The following is a 19,953-nucleotide window of genomic DNA, read 5'->3' on the forward strand; positions in this document are numbered from 1 at the left end:
CGCAGCCACTGAGCAACCACGGCAGGTTCGAAGAGGGCTTCCGGTTCCCATGCTGCCTGCAAATAGCTCTTTTTCGTGCCTCTTATCGTTACAAGGTTTCACTACACAGTGCTTCTCTTTGCCTTGTTCTGACACCAGTGCCACTGCTAGCGCATAAAACGTCGACTTATCAGTGGTCACACTCAAGTCCCGGCACTGGCTGGCCCTACAAGTCCGCGTTCGAATGCAAGCTGCAAACAGGTCAGGCTGGGTAACCTACCCCTGCAGTCGGGCTACCTCAGCCCGACCAGCAGCGTTTACACGAACTCGGCAGGCTGACTCCGGCTAACAAGCAAGCTCAACACACTTCTGTTAGGTTCACGTTAACGCCCTGCGTGATACTTTTCAGGCAAATCTCCATTGAAGAAATAAAACTAGCTTGAAGCAAAATGCTCCTTCAGAAGAAAAACTTTTTTAAGCATGACGAACATAGGGTTGGCTTTGAGAACCATTTCTTCATGGCATCCTTGTACTACCGGAACCACTGCTCAAATGCGAAAACAAATGATCAAGTAAATCTAGTAAAGGATGCCACTGACACCATTTATATCCTTCAACATCATAACCACCATCCTGGCTTCCTTTAACATACAAAATTGCGAAGACAAAGGAAGTTAATAAAATATGGAACTTGTTGCCCAGCCATCTGATAGAAACAGGCAACAACATATTAGAAAACTTCTGCCCAACATTGACAAGCGCACAGATATTTTAGCACACTTATAAGGCACAAACCAGTTTAAGCAAGCAAACCCATGTGGTAGGGTGGTGGTGCATAGGGCCTATAATCAAGTTGTGAATGAGAAATTCAATCAACAGAGTGCACCCTGCGAAGAGGTACTCATTTAATGTCTTTTCTAGTCTACTTTTTCCAAGGAGAGAAAAATTATGTAGATCCCATGCACTGTGAGAATTGATGTAAGTGAAGCTTTCCGTGTTGGATGCTTTGATTGATAATTAGCAGTGATGTTTACGACCAAAGCTTAATTTCTTCAACGTTTAGGCAACACGAGAGCGGCGAGTTGATGTTAAACATTACCTTGCATGCACCACTGCTGTTTGTCTGAATAGTACACAGAACAAACAGGGAGAGGTGTTTGCTTGAGGCATTGTTGTGCGCCATATTTTATAACCTCTGAGAGGGTTGAGCGTTGTCATTTTCTCACGTGGCACATCGCATTGTGGCAGAAGTATTAAACTTGAATGGAATTATGGGGCTGTAGGTGCCAAAACCACACTCGAATTATGAGGTGCGCCGTAGTGGCGGACTACGGATTAATTTTGACACCGTGATGTTCTTTGACGTGTCCCAAAATCTAAGTGCACGTGCATTTTCTATTTTGCCCCTGTCGAAATGCTGCTGCTGCGAATGGAATCAAATCCACGACCTGCAGCAATGCCATAGCCGCAAAGCTAATGCGGCAGGCATAGAAGTGTTAATTTGACGGTCGACCGCTTCAGTATTGTCCCCTGGACCCTGCAGTGCGCTTTAATTAATGCGGCTCTGCTTCTACATGCCCTGCGTAGGTTGCCCGCGTGACATATTTGCATGGCATTTATTTTCCAGTAATAGCAGCACCGTACTGTACCATACCTTGAACTTAAGCTTATCCTGTTTTCCCCCAACCGCTGTCATATAGTAGTGGGGTTTCCTTGCCTTCTCACGTCACCTCTCTTATATGGGAGCTCCCTCTTCTCCTCCCTCTCCTTCTCCTCCCTCCAGTTCTATCTGCATCCCCTCTGGCCTTGCAGATTAGTAGAAAGGGAAGTTTCTGAAATGCTTCTGAGGGGAGTCACGGATAATTTCAGCTGTCAATGCGGTGGGGTGAAAACGAGTTTCTCCCATCTCCTTTCCTCTCTTACTCGTGTCTGTCATCCACTCTGAACCACCTCCCCTATGTGGTGTGCGCAACAGCAGCAGTCACAGCAGCCCACAGCAGCAGCAGCAGTGGGAAAGTCGAAGGAAGAGGCAAAGAAAGCTTCGCTTTAAACATGCTTACCTGATGAAACCAGTTCGCTGGACCTGACAAGAGAGTCCGATTCAATGGAAACCTTATTGAAGAAGAAGATTGGGCTGGTGTCCGTGCCTGCACTATAGCTGCCCACAGAAGCTGCTGGCTGCAGGCTTTCGCCTCCACTGATGAGCAGCACTTGTTTTTCAGGTGGCACATTGAACCGTTGAGAAATAACTGCTTTGAGTTGTTCCACACTGCAAAAACGCACAGTTCGACGTCGTGAAAGCAGAACAGTGCAGCAAATCTGCCAAATTTGCCGAGCCTTTACCAGTCACAAGCATTAAGTGAGCAAAGTACTACCGACTGCTCCAGTGGACACGACAGGCTTGTAGTGTGTACAGATGCACAAAGTTAAAGCTAAACCATCAACATGGACGATTGATGAAAAAAAATATGTTTGGCGAGAGATGAACAAGAACTAAGAACAGTAGGGTCTTGTAAGAAAAGCGATTATGCTCACACCCAAGGTTAATAAACGGCTTTTTGACTGCAACAACGACCAGTCAGAGAAATCACGCGTGTTTATCATGCCTTTGCCGGTGACACGTTCTTTTGAAACGCGGCGCGCACGTTCAATCGACGCTGTTGAGACGCGCCGAGGTCTGAAGAAAGCGTTTATTGAGGAAAAGGCAACGGACAGCGCGGACCGTGAACAACATTGATGGGCGCCTCCCAAGAAGAACGCCTCCCAAGCTAAGCATGTCTTGGGCATGCACAAACGAACGCCGCACGCGATAACATCTTCGCGTTAGCCGTCAGGCGTGGAACAAAGGATTTCACTGTGTTGCTATGGTTACGCGCAAACCAAATGTCCCTTGACTCATGCAAACTTTGGTACACTCACCTTTCGACGGCGTGGTTCATATCAAAGGTCACCATCTTGCCTGTATCGACGAGGAAAACGTACAACATCTTGCCTGTCTCGTCGATAGACTGCACAGTGACCTGCAAACGCCGTGGGTGAAGGGGGCAGGTGTTAGCGAACAGCCTTCAGCGCTTCATCTGGCGCGCACGTCTTGGAACATTTATCGCGCCCGAAAGCACGCGAGTACTCGAATGGCAACAGACTCCCTACACACTTACGACGGTTCCAAGTCGGAGTAGGTTTTTTTAGCATTTCTGGAGAAAACGCGGCGGGGTTCGAGGTTTGCCCTACAAAGCTGCACGGAAAAAACGCGAAGGCGCAACTGCTCACGGTAAAACAGAGTACGACGTTACCTAAGAAAAATGTCGCGGGTAGATGACCGCTCCGTTGGAGTCGGGTGCGTAGAGTGCGAAAAACCTTTTCGCGGGAGCCAATTGAGAGGAGATCACCCGAAGCGCCGTATCGACAAAGCACGGTATCCGTAGTATCATGCTCGCACCAGGCACAAGCTTCGTCGCAGACTGTCAGTCGCAGACGCTCCGGTAGCATGCGAATCCCGACGTATCGGACGGTCACGTCCTTCGAACAACATCTAGCGCAGTGGGATAAGTTTATCGGCAATTTCTAGGCGGATACGCGGACGGGTTTTTTCGCTACTCCAATCACCCACTGCTCTTCGACTTCCAACAGCTGACCGCCATGTTATTGTTAGTGTTGCCAACTCTCGACGGTCCCATCTGGGAAACGCTGCCAACTGCAGCAGCGGCAACGCAAATAGTGAAGAGGGCGATCGTAGCGCGAAATAAAAGAGCATTTCGAAAGTCCAACGATGTATCGGTAGCTTATCATGTAACGTGGACGATAACATTATCTTGGCGAGTTAGACCAAGTCTGTTTTCGTCATTTTTTATTCACTAAACGTATAGCAAAAGGAAAAGAAACCGCGCAGTTCGCTCGCTTAGAAACAGCGACGGTGTTTCGACATCGGAGTTTCATGGGTCTCGCGACTCAAGGTCAGAGCGCTACGCGCGCTCTCTTTGCACGTGCGCTGCTCATGCGCTGCTCCATACTTTTTGCCCTTTTTTTTTTTTGTCTTACGACACTAGGTAAGCGACATCGGTTCTGCGAAGGGCGATTCTTTAGGCTCACCGCTTCTTTAGGCCCAAGCGGCTACCGAAGCAGCGTCTCTGAATTGCTCTGAACTTCGTAGTTTCCCTTTGGTTTCCGTTATTGAAAGAAATTGGTCCTGGCGCTTCTTTTGAAGACGTAATCAAAGTCGCTCCAGCTAACCTAACTCCAATGTGTTATCAAGTACCACGACACTAATTTAATTCTGCTATTATGCGTTCTTATTTATACAGTGGAGGGTTAATGACCGATCGCCATTCATAATAAAATTAACAATTAACCGCCGCTTGGTAGATCAGTTGAATTGCTAAGCTGTACACGCTTCAAAGTTATATTGGTTATATCACTCTAAAAAAAAAAAAAACATTTGCACCCCTGGCGCTTATATCTCGTTCAACAACGGTGATCATCATCTGCCTTGCTTGCGTTTCCTTTCTTGAAAACTCTGCGCTCGCTACTTTCCCGTCGAGAATGCTATGTCATGCTGATAAGGCACATATGTTACAGTACAAAAACAAGAAAGGGGCTGACAGATGGAATAGCACACTGTGGTATAAAGTTTGTAAACAGGGATGAAGGCCAGCCTGTCTGAGGTACTTCATCCCTGTTTACAAACTTTATACCACATGTTACAGTACATGTCATTCGTGACCTAGGAAGTAACGGGTACTTGTGCTATTCAGATAGATGACGATTATCGTTGCGGGAAAGATAGGCCAAAGGGTGTAAGCTTTTTTAAGAGTGCACATATATGGGTTGCTCGCAGTGGAAATCGCGTATTGTCTCTTAGCCATGCCGATAGGGAGTCGAACCAGCATCCACCGTGCTCGAGCCGGTGTCAGAAGCCAGGAGGCATGAAACTCTGCATGCTTCACTCTTAAAACACCCTTTGGGGTTAATCGTGTCCCACAACGATAATCGCCATCGGTCTTGCCCGCATTTCCTTTCCATATAAAGTCATCATATGTCACGAACGGCTTGCGCGTTATCAGCGTGTCATAGCATTCTCGACAATAAAGTATCGAGCGTCGACTTTTCAAGAAAGGAAACGCAAGCAAGGTAGATGACTATTGTAGTTACAAGATAAGCCCCAAAGGATGCACGCTCTTTTTTAAAGAGTGTTCCATGGATACGATAAAAAATACACGCGATAAAATGTCAAAGTGTTCCGCAATATTTCATTTAGACCTATATAGGGGACGCCCGTAATCAAGGTTATAAATGAATATCTCGTAACGATAACAAGCAATTATCCAGAAAATTAACATTATCACTACGTGTGTCCATTCGCATGGTTTATGCTTCTGTTGTCGCGTTACGATTATTCTGTAAGTACACTTTCGTAACGATATCACGGCAACAGTGCAATCGCCACTGGCATCAGCAACATGGCTCCTGTGTCGTTTTGGTGCTGCGTGTTCTTCGTTTCGTTATTTTCTTGCCAAGGCGAGCAGGTTGATGAAATTGTCGTAACATCTCGTGAAGACACCGAAGACGCGGTCGTCAATGAACCAGAAGTCCCAGGTGCCCAGAGTGTACTACCTGCCGACCACGGTGCTGTCGACGCCGCCGAAGGGGACGCGGAAACGAACAGCACCGCCGACGACACCAACAACTCCACGGAAACTGCTGGCGCCCGCAACGCGTCGTCGACGACCAATCCGATCCGATGCCTTCCCAGTAACACGTCGAGGAACGAAAGCGACGAATTCAACGCGTTGCAGCTGATCAACGGCACGGCCCTTCTTCAGGAGCTCTCGCCTGCGCCAAACAAGACGAACTCGACCAGCGGCCGCTGCATTGTCGTCACGTTCTACTCGCCCTACTGCAATTTTTGCGCCAGCGCTGCGCCTTACGTCAACGCTCTGCCCGCCGGCTTTCCCGATCTCGAGTTCTACGCCGTGGACGTCGTCAAGTCGAGCCACATAAACATGCGCTACGGCCTCGTCGCCGTCCCCAGTATACTTCTCTTCCACAACGGCCGCGCCGTGGCCAAGTTCAACGACACGTTCGTGACTATGCAAGGTTTGATGGCGTTCGTGACCAGGCACACGGGAATGCAAGCCAGTCGGCCGCTAGACCCAGACTACAGCGGTCCGCTGGCCGATAAGCCGCTAGACTACACCGACTGGGTGCTCGTTTCGGCGTGGCTGTTCACCATCGTCTGTGCCGTGGGCGCCTTTCTGCGGTCGAGCCTCTGCAAGAGGATGGTAGCCAGTGTCCAGAACGCTTGGCGGGAAGCGCAGCACCAGCATCAAGACTGAGAATGCGACGTTGTAAGAAGTGCGCACGCATCCAAAGTTTCGCAGGACTGTTTTGGTCAGATAGCAGCTCATAGAGATACTGCCCCGTGCGACGTCAACGTAGCTTGTGTCAGACGAGGATCTCAGATACTGGCAAGATTTGCACCGTTTTCTTGTACGTCTGCTGTGGTAAGAAGCCCACACCCATTTACTTGCAAAGCTGATTTTGCCGGCCATGACACGCCATACGTGGTGATGCTACAAGTCGAGCTGTTCAGACCAACCATAGAACTCTGTGCCGGTTGACCATTATGTGGTTAGAAGACGGTTGCCCGTAAAGTGCATTTGTCAAGGTGCATATTTGTACCTGATCTTGCCAATGACAAGATTTAGGCCTACGTGAAAATGCTGATCATTAGTGCGCTGGCTCACAGGTGCTCGTTTGTCGAGGATGCCCCTGAAATGTGTGGTGAGAGTAGGCGCATTGTGTGATGTGTAAATAAACCATGGACTGTGATGTACCATATGAAGTCTTCACAAACAATTTTGTGCTAAATATGAGATGTTTTGGCTACCGACCTAGATAAATGCAGCAGCACTGTGCCTGTGTGTGTGCATTTTGCTTGACACCTTCGACAATACCCGACCAGGCTTTATCTCTAGTGATGAAATGATTGACTATTTGTTTATACGCTTTGCTGTTCTGTTCAATAAAATGAGTCTCTATGCAATAAAAAAAAAACACCTTAGAGGGGCAAACAACATGCTTTTATAACCAACAAGGCAAGAAAATAGATCACCATTAGCTGTTCCGATAAATTTATCCAACAGCAAGTTTCTGATAACAGTTCGACTAGAAATGAAGTAACACAAGTCTCTAATGCAATAAATATGAAAGTGCTGCATAAATACGAAAGTAAGTCTCAAACTTGCATTGCATTTAAGCGCTGCCTATGAAGGCACATAATCGCCTGCTTATAACAGTTGTATTGAAATAGGTTCCTACCACATTCATGTTACATACAGATACGCATTATTCAAAGGGTTTGCTCTGCACCACATCAATGTCCTTGTAAACAAAACACAGTTAAAGAAACGAAAAAGCAAATGTGCTGACCATGAGAGCACTGGGATGACAGGCCTCTTCTGGGCTTCACACATGCTAAGATGTTTCTAGCAAATATGTAGGGATTCCTAAAAAACGGTAATTGCTTGAAGATAATAAGGCATCAAGCATACGAAGACTTGTTGAAAGTCAATGCCAGTGAAAAGACAAAACAATACACTTTGCTTTGTCACCAGGGTGCTTAAAATAATTCTCACTCAGTCGCACACATTCTTTACTCGGTGCTTCATATCAAATTCACAAGGTGACAACAAAAATGCTGGACATCTCAAAACCCCAGTGCATAAAACATCTAACTCTCATTAGAAAGTGTAATTGGAAGAAAAATCGTAGCAAGGTTTCAATTCTGTGAAAACTTATGCAGACCAAGTGCCAGTAGTCCTACAATCATGGTGACACAAAAAGTAGGCCAACAGCTATAAACAAGGCCTGTGAATTGTTGAAGTACCTGATGTTCACCAGCACTCAAGCACAAGTTCAACCGCTTCATGAAGCGTGAAGAATGAGGCTTCCCATTGGAAGGCACACACCAATTATCCCAGTGAAGCACAGGACTTCCAAGGTGTACGGCCCCGCCCTATTGGGCCCTGTAGCATTCACCAAACTGTCTTCAAAGCTACATCACAAATGCTTCTTCGCTGCTGCACGAAATGGCGGCCAGGTAAGGCAGTCTTATTGCTGATGCACCACAGGTTCATTTACAATGAGAAGACTTGGCGTGACAACATGTTATAAAGATCGCACTACATGGCATCAAAGTGGAATTGTTGCGCCTCTTGGAGCTTCATACGACGGTCCTCTCGTTTCTCCAGCCAGTGCAAGGCTCCGATGATCAGCACAATGAAGACGCATGTTCCAGCCAGGGCAACAAATGTCAGCAACACCTGAAATATGCACGACCACAGATTTTAGTACACAGACAATTCAATGCTGGTGAGAGCAAACTTAAACAGTAAAAGAAAATATTAGGTCGAGCTAGACTGAAAGACAAGGCTTTTGAGAAACAGCAACGGGACATTTGTTGGCAATTTTCTATACAGCTATATACAGTCGACTTCCGTTAATTCGACCCTAACGGGACCGACTGAATCTATCGAATTATCCGGCGGGTCGAATTAAACAAGATGAAGAAACAACACCAAAGCACACTGCCAGTTCATTTGGCAGTATTTGCCCAATCCTAGCATGCCCTCGAATGAAACGCGCGTCCATTTTCCATGTGTCCAAAGCAGTAAACTAACGCATAAATGACATTAAAGCTCCTAAACAAATTAGAAATCTAACGCGCACCCGGTTCTTTAACAATAACATTATTGCACAATGGTGGCCGAACCCCTACAGTTGGCTTCGCCGCACGGTTCCTAAATCAGCTTCGCCGCGGTGCATTTGTGTTATGAGGCAAAGCACGCAAACGTTGCAAGAGTGGTTTTGGTTTTGTGTCCGACTGCACCCCGCTGTCAATTCTCGGCCCGATTATTTTTTAGAAAAAAAAAATAAGGCACGCGTTAGAATAGGGTAAATACCGTTATAACACATTGTGAGCTACGGTTATTGCTTGAAAACCTTATAAGGCCAGGCCGAAAGTAGGCATTTTCGACAAGAGATGGCGTGTGCTCAACAACTCCGCCAAGTCAGACACTGCCACTAAAGGGGGTCGCTAATGGGGTCACCATATGTGTCAGGCGCATGTGTGCTCACTGGTCAAATTGGCATAGTCCGGCGAAGGCCAATTTAAGGATCTAAATAACGAAAGTTACGGCCCGTAGAAATGCATGGGCGTCGGTCCGAACCACATTAACTGGAGTCGAATTAACGGAAATCTCCTGTATTAGCACACAGAAAACAATGATAGACTTCTAGACAAACAATCTGTTGATCTAGCTAGACTGATCTTTTTTCCTTTAGAGTCCCTTTCAGGTACACAAGTAAATAATCAAATGTACCATTGCAGAGGTAGAGCATTGACAGAAAAGAACTATCTCACTTTTATTTCTTTATTGGAAAGCTGCTGACCCGGTAACTAAGCTATGCCGGCTCAATTCCGCTTGGATGCAAGAAATAATTACCTAGGTTACCTTTTAATGCAACCCGTTAAACAGGCATGTGAAGTGCAGCACTGCTTTAGACATGAAAAGGGAAGCTGTTCATGTCGCCAAAGCATGATGCGGCAATTTCGTGGTACCAGACACCACTGACATGTGTACACGCACACTGCTTAAAGCCAAGTCCGCTCGGCACTCGACAGGATAAGAGTAGGGAGATCGAGATCCCTTCTAGAGAAGCGCACAATTGGAAGGCCATTACTGGCAGCTTTCAGCGGCATGGTCATTGTATGGTCTTCAACCACCACACCGGGCTGACTGGCACGCTATCAAGCTGTGTGTGATGCAACGCAACTGCTCCCTCCACCTTTCGATGGTGTGAACAGTCTCCTTCATGTTCGAAGCAGCACTGCACTACATGTGCGTTTGGAACTCCTCACATAAATGGTGGTGTAATTAATTGTGAAATCCCTGTTTTCTATCACAATTACGGAGCCTACAGTTACCTATAATAGCACAAGAAAGTGGGGCACAAAATTTTTGAGTCAGTACTCTTTAAAAATGCTTTCAAAGCTTAAGCTTATGCCTTGCATAATCGTCTATATCTTCTGGATTGTCTTGGCCAATGCATCCCATTGTGACTGCAATCCCCTCTGATGTGCTCACAATTGATTTCATGAAGTGCTCATGATGCGCTAAAACTATAGAGCTTTGAATGTTCAGTTACTATGAGAATGAATGGTAGCACATGAATTTCTTTTCATGTTTGTGGCTGCAGACATTCTTGCTGCATTATTTGTTAAGCTTAATTTTTCTAGATCTCCATGCAATCGTGTGTCGTTAAAGACTTGAACATAACAAGTCTCTGCACACATGAATAGTAACAGTGGACTGTTGCATTCAAAAGATATTTTGTTGAAAATTAAAAATTTTCAAAGGTGCAAGGTCGTCTGAAGCTAGGAGGACGAAGTTTAGCCATATCCATAGACTAACCATCATTCCCATGTTGAATGAACCACCATAATTGGAACTACCAGGCATTAATGCCAGATTTCCCTATAGTAATTTTTGTGGGAAAATCTATATTTTAGCAAACTTGAAATTATGATCAGAAACACTGAGCATACATAGTACCCAAACTTTGTTCATCGCCTGAGTTTTACCAAGTGTTATTTAAACAGGAGTTCCAAGTATAAATGACTCCTTGAACTAAACCAATTGCCTGTTGGGGCTGAAATTTTGCACAGATACAGCATTTCACAATGGGTCCATTTTAATGCCACGTCTGCAGCAATACCACTAAAGAAATATGTAGATTGGATGGGATCGGATTGGATTTAGTGGCCTCACCCTTTGTAACGGGTGGGCATCGCCGTGAAAAAGTAGCGGTGCCCTGACCTTGGTAGGTAACACATATCAGCTACATGCACACATAAGCACAGTCACACATGCATTCACACAGACTATCAATGTAATATAGTGTGTAATATAGTGTAATATAGTTGTGGCACCATCTGTCGCCACTACAATGAAACAGTAGTGGTCACAGATGGCACCACCGTTCATAGGTGCAGTGCAATCTACATTTTAACTTCACTGTAATCTGCCTGAAGAGTTTCTCCGGTTCTTCATAGCAATGGTAAAGTCGCACCTTATCGACATTTCTCCACACTTCAGACATGCCATCTCAAATTCGGGAGATGGGAGGGGGGAAAGCTGAAAGGAATGTGCACTCATTTCAGGAAATCGTACCTGTCGTCCCGGAGTGACGAAAAGCTTGTTGACCCAGCGTGACGGGTCATTTGCCGGATATGGGATGACCACCATCTGCGAGTTTGGGATGATTTGGGTCCACTGGTGGTGCACGCTGGGATGCTCGGTGCTCTCGTTGTTAGCGAAGGCGACAGTCAGAACGTCCACAAAATTTGGCGACTGGCCAAGGCCGAACACTGAATAAGGCAGCTGCAGCGCGTAATGTGCAGACTGGTATAGCTGGCTGCTGCAACTTTCCTGCAGCATGCAAGAAGGAAAAAGAAAGGCAGATAGATATACGAGTCAAAAATCACACCACAAGAACACAACTATGCTCAAGCACTAGAGATGTCGGTAAATATTCTGGCACTTACATGAACGTACCACCACATGAATTCAGTGGTACAAAACAGTGCAAAGAAATAAAAAGGGACAATAAGAATGATCACAATTCATAGCTGGCCCTCATCTCTGTTCTCATCTGAATATTTTTTTTTTACACTTCTGGGTTACTTTTTTCTCCATGTAGCTGTTTAACATGAAAAACTTTACTGCATGCAAATGGCCAGTGAAGCAGCATAAATATCAAGCATTGTTACTGTAAGTGGGTGTCTGGGTTGATCACTCTTCTCTTTACAAAAAAAAAAAAAAACACAGTTGCAGCAAGTTAACTATGCTGGTGCGAGCGCAAGCCTTGAGCTGTTGAATCCCTTTTTATCCTGTGTGAGCAGCGCACTCTCCTACACGCATTGCTGATCTGCTTCACAACATTTCTGAAGCATGTTGTATCTATTGTTAATACTAACTAAGAAATTACTCCCGAGAGCTTGGCACACGTTTCACATTCCACCAGTAGCGGTGATAATTCAGACAACAAATGTTTTGTACAAATTTACACTTCAAAACAAAGTGAGCACACTTTCTTTGCCAAAGATGGATCACATCGCACAAATTGGCATTCCGACCAATGTAAGAGGTACGCACCTGCGGGTGGCCACTGGACGTTATGATCCGGTACCGCACCAGGGGGCCCGGTTGATTCGTGCCGTAGGCCAGGTGGCCCTGTGGGCAGTCGGTGTAGCAGAGGCCGCTCACCGCCAAAACCTTGATAAAGCACGCATCGTCGCTAAACTGGTTGCGAAGCGCGTACGTGTGAAAGCCACTCTGCCTGGTTCCGTTAGTCAGCAGGATGTCCATGTGCCCGTCTTCGTCGATGTCGAAGAACGCTGCCAGCTTGGCGGAGTCAAAGTTCGCCAGGGCTCCGTAATTCCAGTAAGGGACCAAGTTTCGCCCGAACGGGCAGCTCAGGCAGCGGGCATTGAGCAGGAGTGTGACCCGGGTGACTGTCTTCTTCTGGCCCGGCGGCTTGCCTTCCAATATCGCCAAGAAGTCGGGGTAACCGTCCATGTCAACGTCCCCTGTACGTAAGGCGACTGGAATCGCGACATCGGACGGTTGGCCCTCATCAACATGGAATTTCCAAGTGTAGTTGGCGGCGTCTTGAAACGACTCGAACCAGGTGACCCAGTGGCTACTACCGTTGAGCACCATGATCGCCGAGTGCTTACAGTCGGAGCTTCCAAGGCAGACGGGCATTACGTGCTCCATGTCGCCGTCTGCGTCGACGTCGACGAAGAGGGACTGACCTCTCACTGCGGCGTCAGGCGGGTAGTCGCGCCTGTTCGGACCGCTGAACGAACTGTTGCCGACCCAGTACCAGACCTCCATGGAGGACTCGGAGGTCAGCATAAGATCGGCGGTCATGTCGTCATTCAGGTCCACGAAGGAATTCGAGTGCGGCTTCGAGAGCGCGCTCGCACCCACACCGAGCGCCACGGTCGCCGGAATCCTGCTCGGACCGAACATCCACACGGTCCTCGTGTTGGGGTCTTCCACTCGCGCGGACAGTAGGTCGACGATCCGGTCACCGTTGTAGTCCAACAGCAGCGGCTGCCAGCCTACGCCCGCTATGTGCGTGCTATTCTCGCAGTCCACGCCCATTCGCAAGCGACCCCAGAAGATTCGAACGTCGAGGGCGTTGGACTTGTCGCCGCTGCCCTTGGACGTTACCAGCACGTCCATGATGGAGTCACCGTCGAAGTCGCCCGGCATGATGCCCGTGATGACGCCCGGAACGGTGCACTGCACCTCGGACTTCTCGAACGACGGCTTCACGCCCGTGGCGGCCCATATCTCCAGCTTGTGGGAATCATTCGACGTGAGGAAGAGATCGGTGAGCTTGTCCGAGTTGAAGTCGCCGAAGGCGCCGAGAACGCTCGGTTGGGCGCTGCCGAATACTTCAGCCGTGATGTCGCGGAAGCTCGAAGCTTCTTTGAGAAACACGGCCGAGAGCAGGACGGCGATCGCGCTGGCGGCTGTCACGACTTCCATCACCATTGTAGCTCTGCGTCGATCGCTTCGAGCGACATGATTTCTGCGGACAGGGATGAGAAACGGCGACGCGAGCTGTGGCGTGAGCACTGGTAGCAGTCTTTTGTCGTATTGTCGCGGCGAATATAACTTACTAGAATTAAATTACGATATTTACCAAAAATCGCGCAAGCAAACGCGGAACCCACGGCATAGAGAAAGAAAGCCTACGGAACCAACACAGCGTATCCCGTTTCCGTTTCCGATGCATCGCAGACGCAGAGTCAACACTTCAGAATACTATGAAAAGTTTTGCATAGATGGCGCCACCAGCCTTTCCAAGATAGATGGTGTTCAAAACCCGACGTTTACGAGGTATTTCCGGCTTTTGAAATTACTTTCGCCACATTCAAACAACAATAACACTGCCTTTAAAATCTGTATTTTAAGTCTATAGTGAGACGTGGATATTAACACAACACACTAACGTAACCATTGGTTATACTACCTCTATGAATGTAACGTCCTCTAAATTAAAAACGCAGATCTCACAGGCTATGTATTAGCTGGTTGTATGCGGCGGAAGCAATTGCAGGAGCCAAGCACGTCTTAGGTAGTGTTCAAAAACCTACGTGATTCTGGAGCTTGCATTCAACCAGAAAAGCATAGCCTCTAAGATCTGCATTTTAACTTCAGTGGGTTTGGGACGTTGATTTGGACACCTATTCAGAAAAGTACAAAGAAAAAACAGAAATGACAATGGGCTGGAAGCTTATCGTAAATAGGTGGCGTCCAAAAACAGGACGTCTATATGACGTGTTTTCGGCGCCTAAAATCGCGTCCGGCGTCTTCAACCGGCAAAAAACATAGCATTTACGACCGCATCTTAAATCCAGAGGGCGCCACCTTATAAGGCGTAAACTTTGACTACTTGGACGCCACAAGACACCGCAGACACCACCTATACACGCACGCATATGCATGTATATTGAACGTCTTGCAAATTCCAAATACAACGCAAAAGATCCGCATAAAGAAGACAGCACAGATGCGGACGAGCGCTAAACCTCGGGGAGTGAAGAGGGAGAAAACATGCAGAAAGAAGGGTCCAATGTACTAGAATAGACTTCTGTTGGGCTAGTTGATTTGTGTATTTATGTGCAGAAAATCCGGTGGGGTCGGCGTTCAGCATCGGACGTCATTACGGCAAAGAGATATATTCGTACCACCCATACCCAAGCCCTCCATGTGGCGCAAGAAAGTTACTGAACTAATTGTATTTCTTGAGCTAAAATACGTATAAAAATCGTAAAGTACGACTTGCAGATAACCCCGACGTGACAGCTCTCGGAATGTAATTTGAATATACGATAAAACGCAATTCTGTTACGCGAAAACTCAAATAAACCCCTTTTCCAGCGTTTCTATCATTCATAGACCGGCCAAGGCGTCCGCCATTCGCGCGCGCCGGCACCCGAGGATCTTGGGTGCCACGGAGCGGCGCGCTCGGTTCTTTGCAATACCTCCAGATGGCGCTCGCTTCCACCGCATCGCGGCTCACGCAAGAGGCCGCGTTTATAGCGGAAAGCCCGCCTTCGTGCTCAGCGTTCGCGGGCAGCGTTTCCCAGTAAATCTTACTGTTACGTAAACATGCTCCAGTTGCCGGGAAGCGTGAGAAGCAGGCAGGGATCGTTGAATGCTATCGCGTTCCACTCTTAAAACCGAAGCTTAAGCATCCTCCAATTTCTTTCTGTCTCGGGATTTGTGTACGAGGGCCTCTGTACGTCACGTGAGAGGGAGAGAGAGAAAGCTCTTTAATAATAGTTTAGAGTGTTTAGCCATCGTATTTCCACCTGCATGCAACTCTGCATGGAATGGGACGAAGGAGAAAAAAGGCCCTAGAAGAAGGTGGGCATCACTTGAAAAAAAAAGAAAAAGCTCGCATTCTCAACTCGCGCGGAAAGCAGAAAAATGCAACCCAGTATAATGTCATAATGCTGTATCAATAAATTTGCTTTAAGAGGCTGCAAACATCATTTTTCGGCCGCACGTTTAACTGGGCATACACGGCACAGCGGCAGGTGTGTAAAAGGCGCTCCATCCAGTAGCTGCGCACCAACGCGCTGCACAAGATTGCTAATGATAATAATAATAATATTTGGGGTTTTACGTGCCAAAACCACTTTCTGATTATGAGGCACGCCGTAGTGGAAGACTCCGGAAATTTTGACCACCTGGGGTTCTTTAACGTGCACCTAAATCTAAGCACACGGGTGTTTTCGCATTTCGCCCTCATCGAAATGCGGCCGCCGTGGCCGGGATTCGATCCCGCGACCTCGTGCTCAGCAGCCCAACACCATAGCCACTGAGCAACCACGGCGGGTAAGATTGCTAATGAAGTACGGACGTATGACCACCAAACTTTTTCATCTGATTTGCATACAACTAACACCACGTCTTCACAATGCAGTTATTGTTTTACGAACTTCCCAGACAACGCAAAGACATTCGGGATGTCGGCATCAGGGCCCTCGAACATCCTGAGAATGTCCTGCGCTAATCCTAAAAGGCTCCTGATCAAGTCCATTTATCCGTCTTAAGTTGGTACTGAGAACAAACACAACAGGTGGATAATTGAAGGACCATTTTAACGCGATAGCGTTAAGTACCCTGTGTGGCAGAAAATACGGCGTCGGCGGAGTTGTCCGTGAGCGAAAATTTTCTTATATATATTTATGACATGCAGTATATGCGAGTTATATTGCCACACCATTCCATCACTAAATTTGCTCAACATTGCCTTGCATTCTTGATAAAGTTATTCCTCGGAACTCCGAAAATGACAGCCGACAAACAAATGTCACGAAACAAAACGCCGACAGCGCATACCTTTTGTTAAATTTTCTCAGACTTAAATATTAAAAGCGCGAAACAACAACAGAAAGCGTGAAATTTGTTTGTTTTTTCTGGCGTGGCTGTGCACTACCTCCGGGATCAGCCGACGCAAGAGGCCGCGTTTCTACCAGAAAGCTCGCCTTTGTGCATAGCGCTCGCTGGCAGCGTTTCCCATTACAGTTACATAAGCTACATAAGTTACAAACATTAGAGTTACATAAGCTGCACGTGCCGGGAAGCGTGAGAAACACTCGGGGATCCTTGCTATCGCGCTCCGCCCGTAATGCTTAAGCGTCCTCCAAGTTCTCTCAAGACGGTGTCAGGACGTGTTCCGAGACACTACTGTTCGACGCTGTAAATAGAGGACAATTCATTATTTACAGATTGGTTTAATATAATATGCATAGTTAATATAATATGCGTGCACAGCTTGGATAAGAGAAACCATATTGTAGGGCTCCGTTTGGATGTTTGTGCGCCCTTTCATGGGTGCTGAAATCTAATAAACTTTTCGTCTTTGTTTCTTGCCACCATTAAAAAGCAGTTCGGTATCAAACGAACGACCTGTTGTCACTTCAAGAGAACCGTCACTATGTGCACGTTGGACGACACGACCAATAATAAGACGGGAATAATAATAATAATAATAATAATAATAATAATAATAATAATAATAATAATGTTTAAAACAAAATAGTCTATAAATAAACATTCTTTTTATTATATTTTATTTTTTGCAGTGTGCCATTCGTATTTCGTTTTTGGTTATACTCAAGCATGAAGCTCCCATATAAACACACCTGAAAGCAGTGTCCCGAGAATGTCTTGCCGATGATATTGCTCGGGTATAGGTCAGGTTAGGTTCACGACAAGTACCGCAGTAGATGTGTTCCAAATTCATCCTGGGCATGTTGCTGTGGGCGTCCTCGGTGCGTCCCATTAAAAGCGAGGACGTTCGTATCTCTCCGGGACATCCACGGGATGTTTTGTGTTGTTTGGGTTCAGCGTGCTTCAGCTTGACACCGCCGAATGGCCATGCTTGGAGTTCTGACTCTAAGCGGCCATGAATGGCTACTGGAACGTCATCGTATACGTCACGAGACGCTCAGAAGTGCGCCAAAACTGGGGACTAGCGCGCGCGGGTGGAAAACTCGCGTATTGCTGCGGGCGACGATCGAGTGCGAGAAAACACAGACGAACCCGCGACCTCGTGCTCAACAGAGTGCTTTAGATTAGAAGACGCAACCCTCACCATGGTCCCTTCGCGCTCTGTTGTGATCGCTTTGGGTTCTTTCGTATACGTTCGGCGGTTTGCGTTCCCCCAACGCATGCAACCTAAAACTCTCCTAATAGAGAGTGTTAGATTAGGGGACGCAAGCTGCTTGCGTACGCAAGAACTAGAGGCGATGGTACTGTGCATGCGCAGACTCAGACGTAGAGGTCTGCGCATGCGCAGTACCGTGGCCCTTAGTTCTTGCGTACGCAAACCGCTTGCTACTCCTAACCTAAAACTCTCTAATGACAAGACTGCGGCTGTGGTGGTGCAGTGTTTCAAATAGCGTGAGAGCAAGTGGACTTCGGACAGACGTGCGGGTCGGAGAGCCAGCGTATTTCGCAAAATAAAAAAAGAAAGAAAACAGGAGCGAGGACGCGTACGAGCTTCGTTGTCCGTCGTAATCTATGTAGTCTTCTGTACGTGTACACAAACGCAGGTGCGCGGAACGCTTAACGGGGCTCGTCAAATGAGCAAAGTTCCGAGGGACTGCTGGAAAGTGATAAGTCGCTTCTCCCACAGCTGGAGTGAACTCCGCGGCGCTCTTTTTGTTTCTTTATTTCACATTTTGGCCCTCGTGCTTCGCGAGACAGTGACACTGATAATTAAGCCCTATAGTACAACGGCTCAACCGAGTTTCCCAGCACGACGCAAAAAAAAGCAATTTACGAATTATTCTGCCACTCTAATTGGCCTTGCCAGTCGCATACTTCCTCCCCGTTTTGATCATAAACCGAAGGTGTATATATACAGAGAGAGAGAGAGAGAGACAGAGAGAGAGAGAGAGCTTCCATTTTGGCCATATGCGCGAGAATAGAATATACAGATTCCCTCCGATCTCCCTATATTAGACTAAATGAGTCGAAAAAAAAAGAAAAAAGAACATACAGTCGGCAAATACACTGTTTACATAGTCGTGGCACGGTGGTTCAATGGCTATGTCATCCTGATGCTGAGCACAAGCTCGAGGGTTCGATTTGGTAGCGGCGCCCGCATTCTGATAAAGGCGGAATTAAAAAAAAAAAAAGTTCATGCATTGCAGTTGATATGGCGCATGTGAAATGATTCCAGGTGATCGAAACTCATCCGGAGCTCTCCACAGTGTCGCTCCTAATTAAATCCTCAGAATCGTTGGCTTAACACAAATTTTTATGCGCACCATCGCAGATGGTGTCCATATATGTTGCAACTTTCTTGCGAGGAACTGTTCTCACCCATTAACACGAACACTTCCGCAAATAAATTTAGCCTACGCTCTCAGCAGTGTCGCCCGAATTTCGTGATTATTCAGTGTCATAGGAGAAAATATAAATTATTTACAGAAAGGCAGAGGGGTTGGCCTGAAACTATACCCACAGCTTTCGCTGACCAACTATACTCTGCTCCGGGGAAGTGTGAGGGGAAGAAAAAGGACTGATGTTGAGAAGAAAGTTCGTACGGTATATACGCGCAAGCCCACCGGGCTTCGGCATCTGCAAAGACATGTGTCTCGCCCGGTGACCTTGCAAAATACGCTACAGCCTCAGCTCGTGGATGGCTCATTGCTAGAAAATGTAATGTACTGTCGACGAGCTAAACTCGTCCTTGGCCATTTTTATCAGGAACACGTGTGCCAACTCAGCTCATCCAGGGCACGGGTTAAATCATACCCCTCAAACTTTCGGTATACGTCACCCGTAGAGTGGTTCCTGTTTCCTGCCGTTCTTGGTCCCCCTGGAAGTGGCAAAACTTTGTATGCGTTTCGTATATAGCCCCTAACATAGCCCACGTTTCCTAAAAATATAAACTTCATGAGCGATTAACCTTTTTTTTTCTTTCAGAAAACCATAAAAACAGGCCTGTAACACTTCTGAGCGCTTGTCGATACCATGTTTTACAGCTTCTCTGTAAAAACATATCTCTTACGGCTCCATCGTCTCCCTTTACCGTTTCATTTTCTCTTGTTCACCTGGTACTAATGCACTTGTGCGAGTGCGACAAAAAGAAAACAAAAAAAGTCCATCTTGCACGCTTCCCAAGTTGCATCCCGGAGCCCTTCTTACCTGGGACCTGTGTGTCTTGTTCGTTAGCTGTCCTCCTTGTGATAAGTCTGAAACAATAGAGCGTCGTTTGATTAGTTGCGGGAACTCGACCTTACTTTTAGGCGTTCTTCAAACAGTAAAACTGAGAGAGAGAGAGAGAAACTGAGAGGCCAGGTTGCACATA

General features: G+C 46.9%; 3 protein-coding genes across 4 annotated transcripts in view; 1 reads left to right on the forward strand and 2 right to left on the reverse strand.

Annotated features, from left to right (window-relative positions):
• The window catches only part of LOC142557066 (uncharacterized), a 74,411-nt gene extending 70,746 nt beyond the window's left edge, over positions 1–3,665 (reverse strand). Inside the window, exons 1-3 of one of the 2 annotated variants that reach the window (XM_075668632.1) lie at positions 3,273–3,665; positions 2,899–2,999; positions 2,040–2,248 (exon numbers count right to left, since the gene is read on the reverse strand). In XM_075668632.1, coding sequence (XP_075524747.1) covers positions 2,040–2,248; positions 2,899–2,966 — 277 coding nt within the window. In that variant the 5' untranslated portion in view covers positions 2,967–2,999; positions 3,273–3,665. The remainder of the gene's footprint in view (positions 1–2,039; positions 2,249–2,898; positions 3,000–3,272) is intronic. The other variant, XM_075668633.1, reaches the window with a different exon arrangement.
• Positions 3,666–5,277: 1,612 nt separating this feature from the next.
• bug (thioredoxin domain-containing protein bug) lies at positions 5,278–7,571 on the forward strand. The gene has a single exon (XM_075668635.1). It carries the CDS (start codon positions 5,436–5,438, stop codon positions 6,309–6,311), a length of 876 nt encoding a protein of 291 aa, XP_075524750.1. The 5' UTR covers positions 5,278–5,435; the 3' UTR covers positions 6,312–7,571.
• LOC142557067 (T-cell immunomodulatory protein) lies at positions 7,037–13,836 on the reverse strand. Its single transcript, XM_075668634.1, has 3 exons — positions 12,195–13,836; positions 11,211–11,468; positions 7,037–8,300 (listed from the first exon to the last, which is right to left on the reverse strand). Exons 1-3 carry the CDS (start codon positions 13,605–13,607, stop codon positions 8,160–8,162), a joined length of 1,812 nt encoding a protein of 603 aa, XP_075524749.1. The 5' UTR covers positions 13,608–13,836; the 3' UTR covers positions 7,037–8,159.
• Between the last annotated feature and the right edge of the window lie 6,117 nt (positions 13,837–19,953).

This window comes from Dermacentor variabilis, chromosome 9, assembly GCF_050947875.1.
Source record: "Dermacentor variabilis isolate Ectoservices chromosome 9, ASM5094787v1, whole genome shotgun sequence".
Lineage (NCBI taxonomy): Eukaryota > Metazoa > Arthropoda > Arachnida > Ixodida > Ixodidae > Dermacentor > Dermacentor variabilis.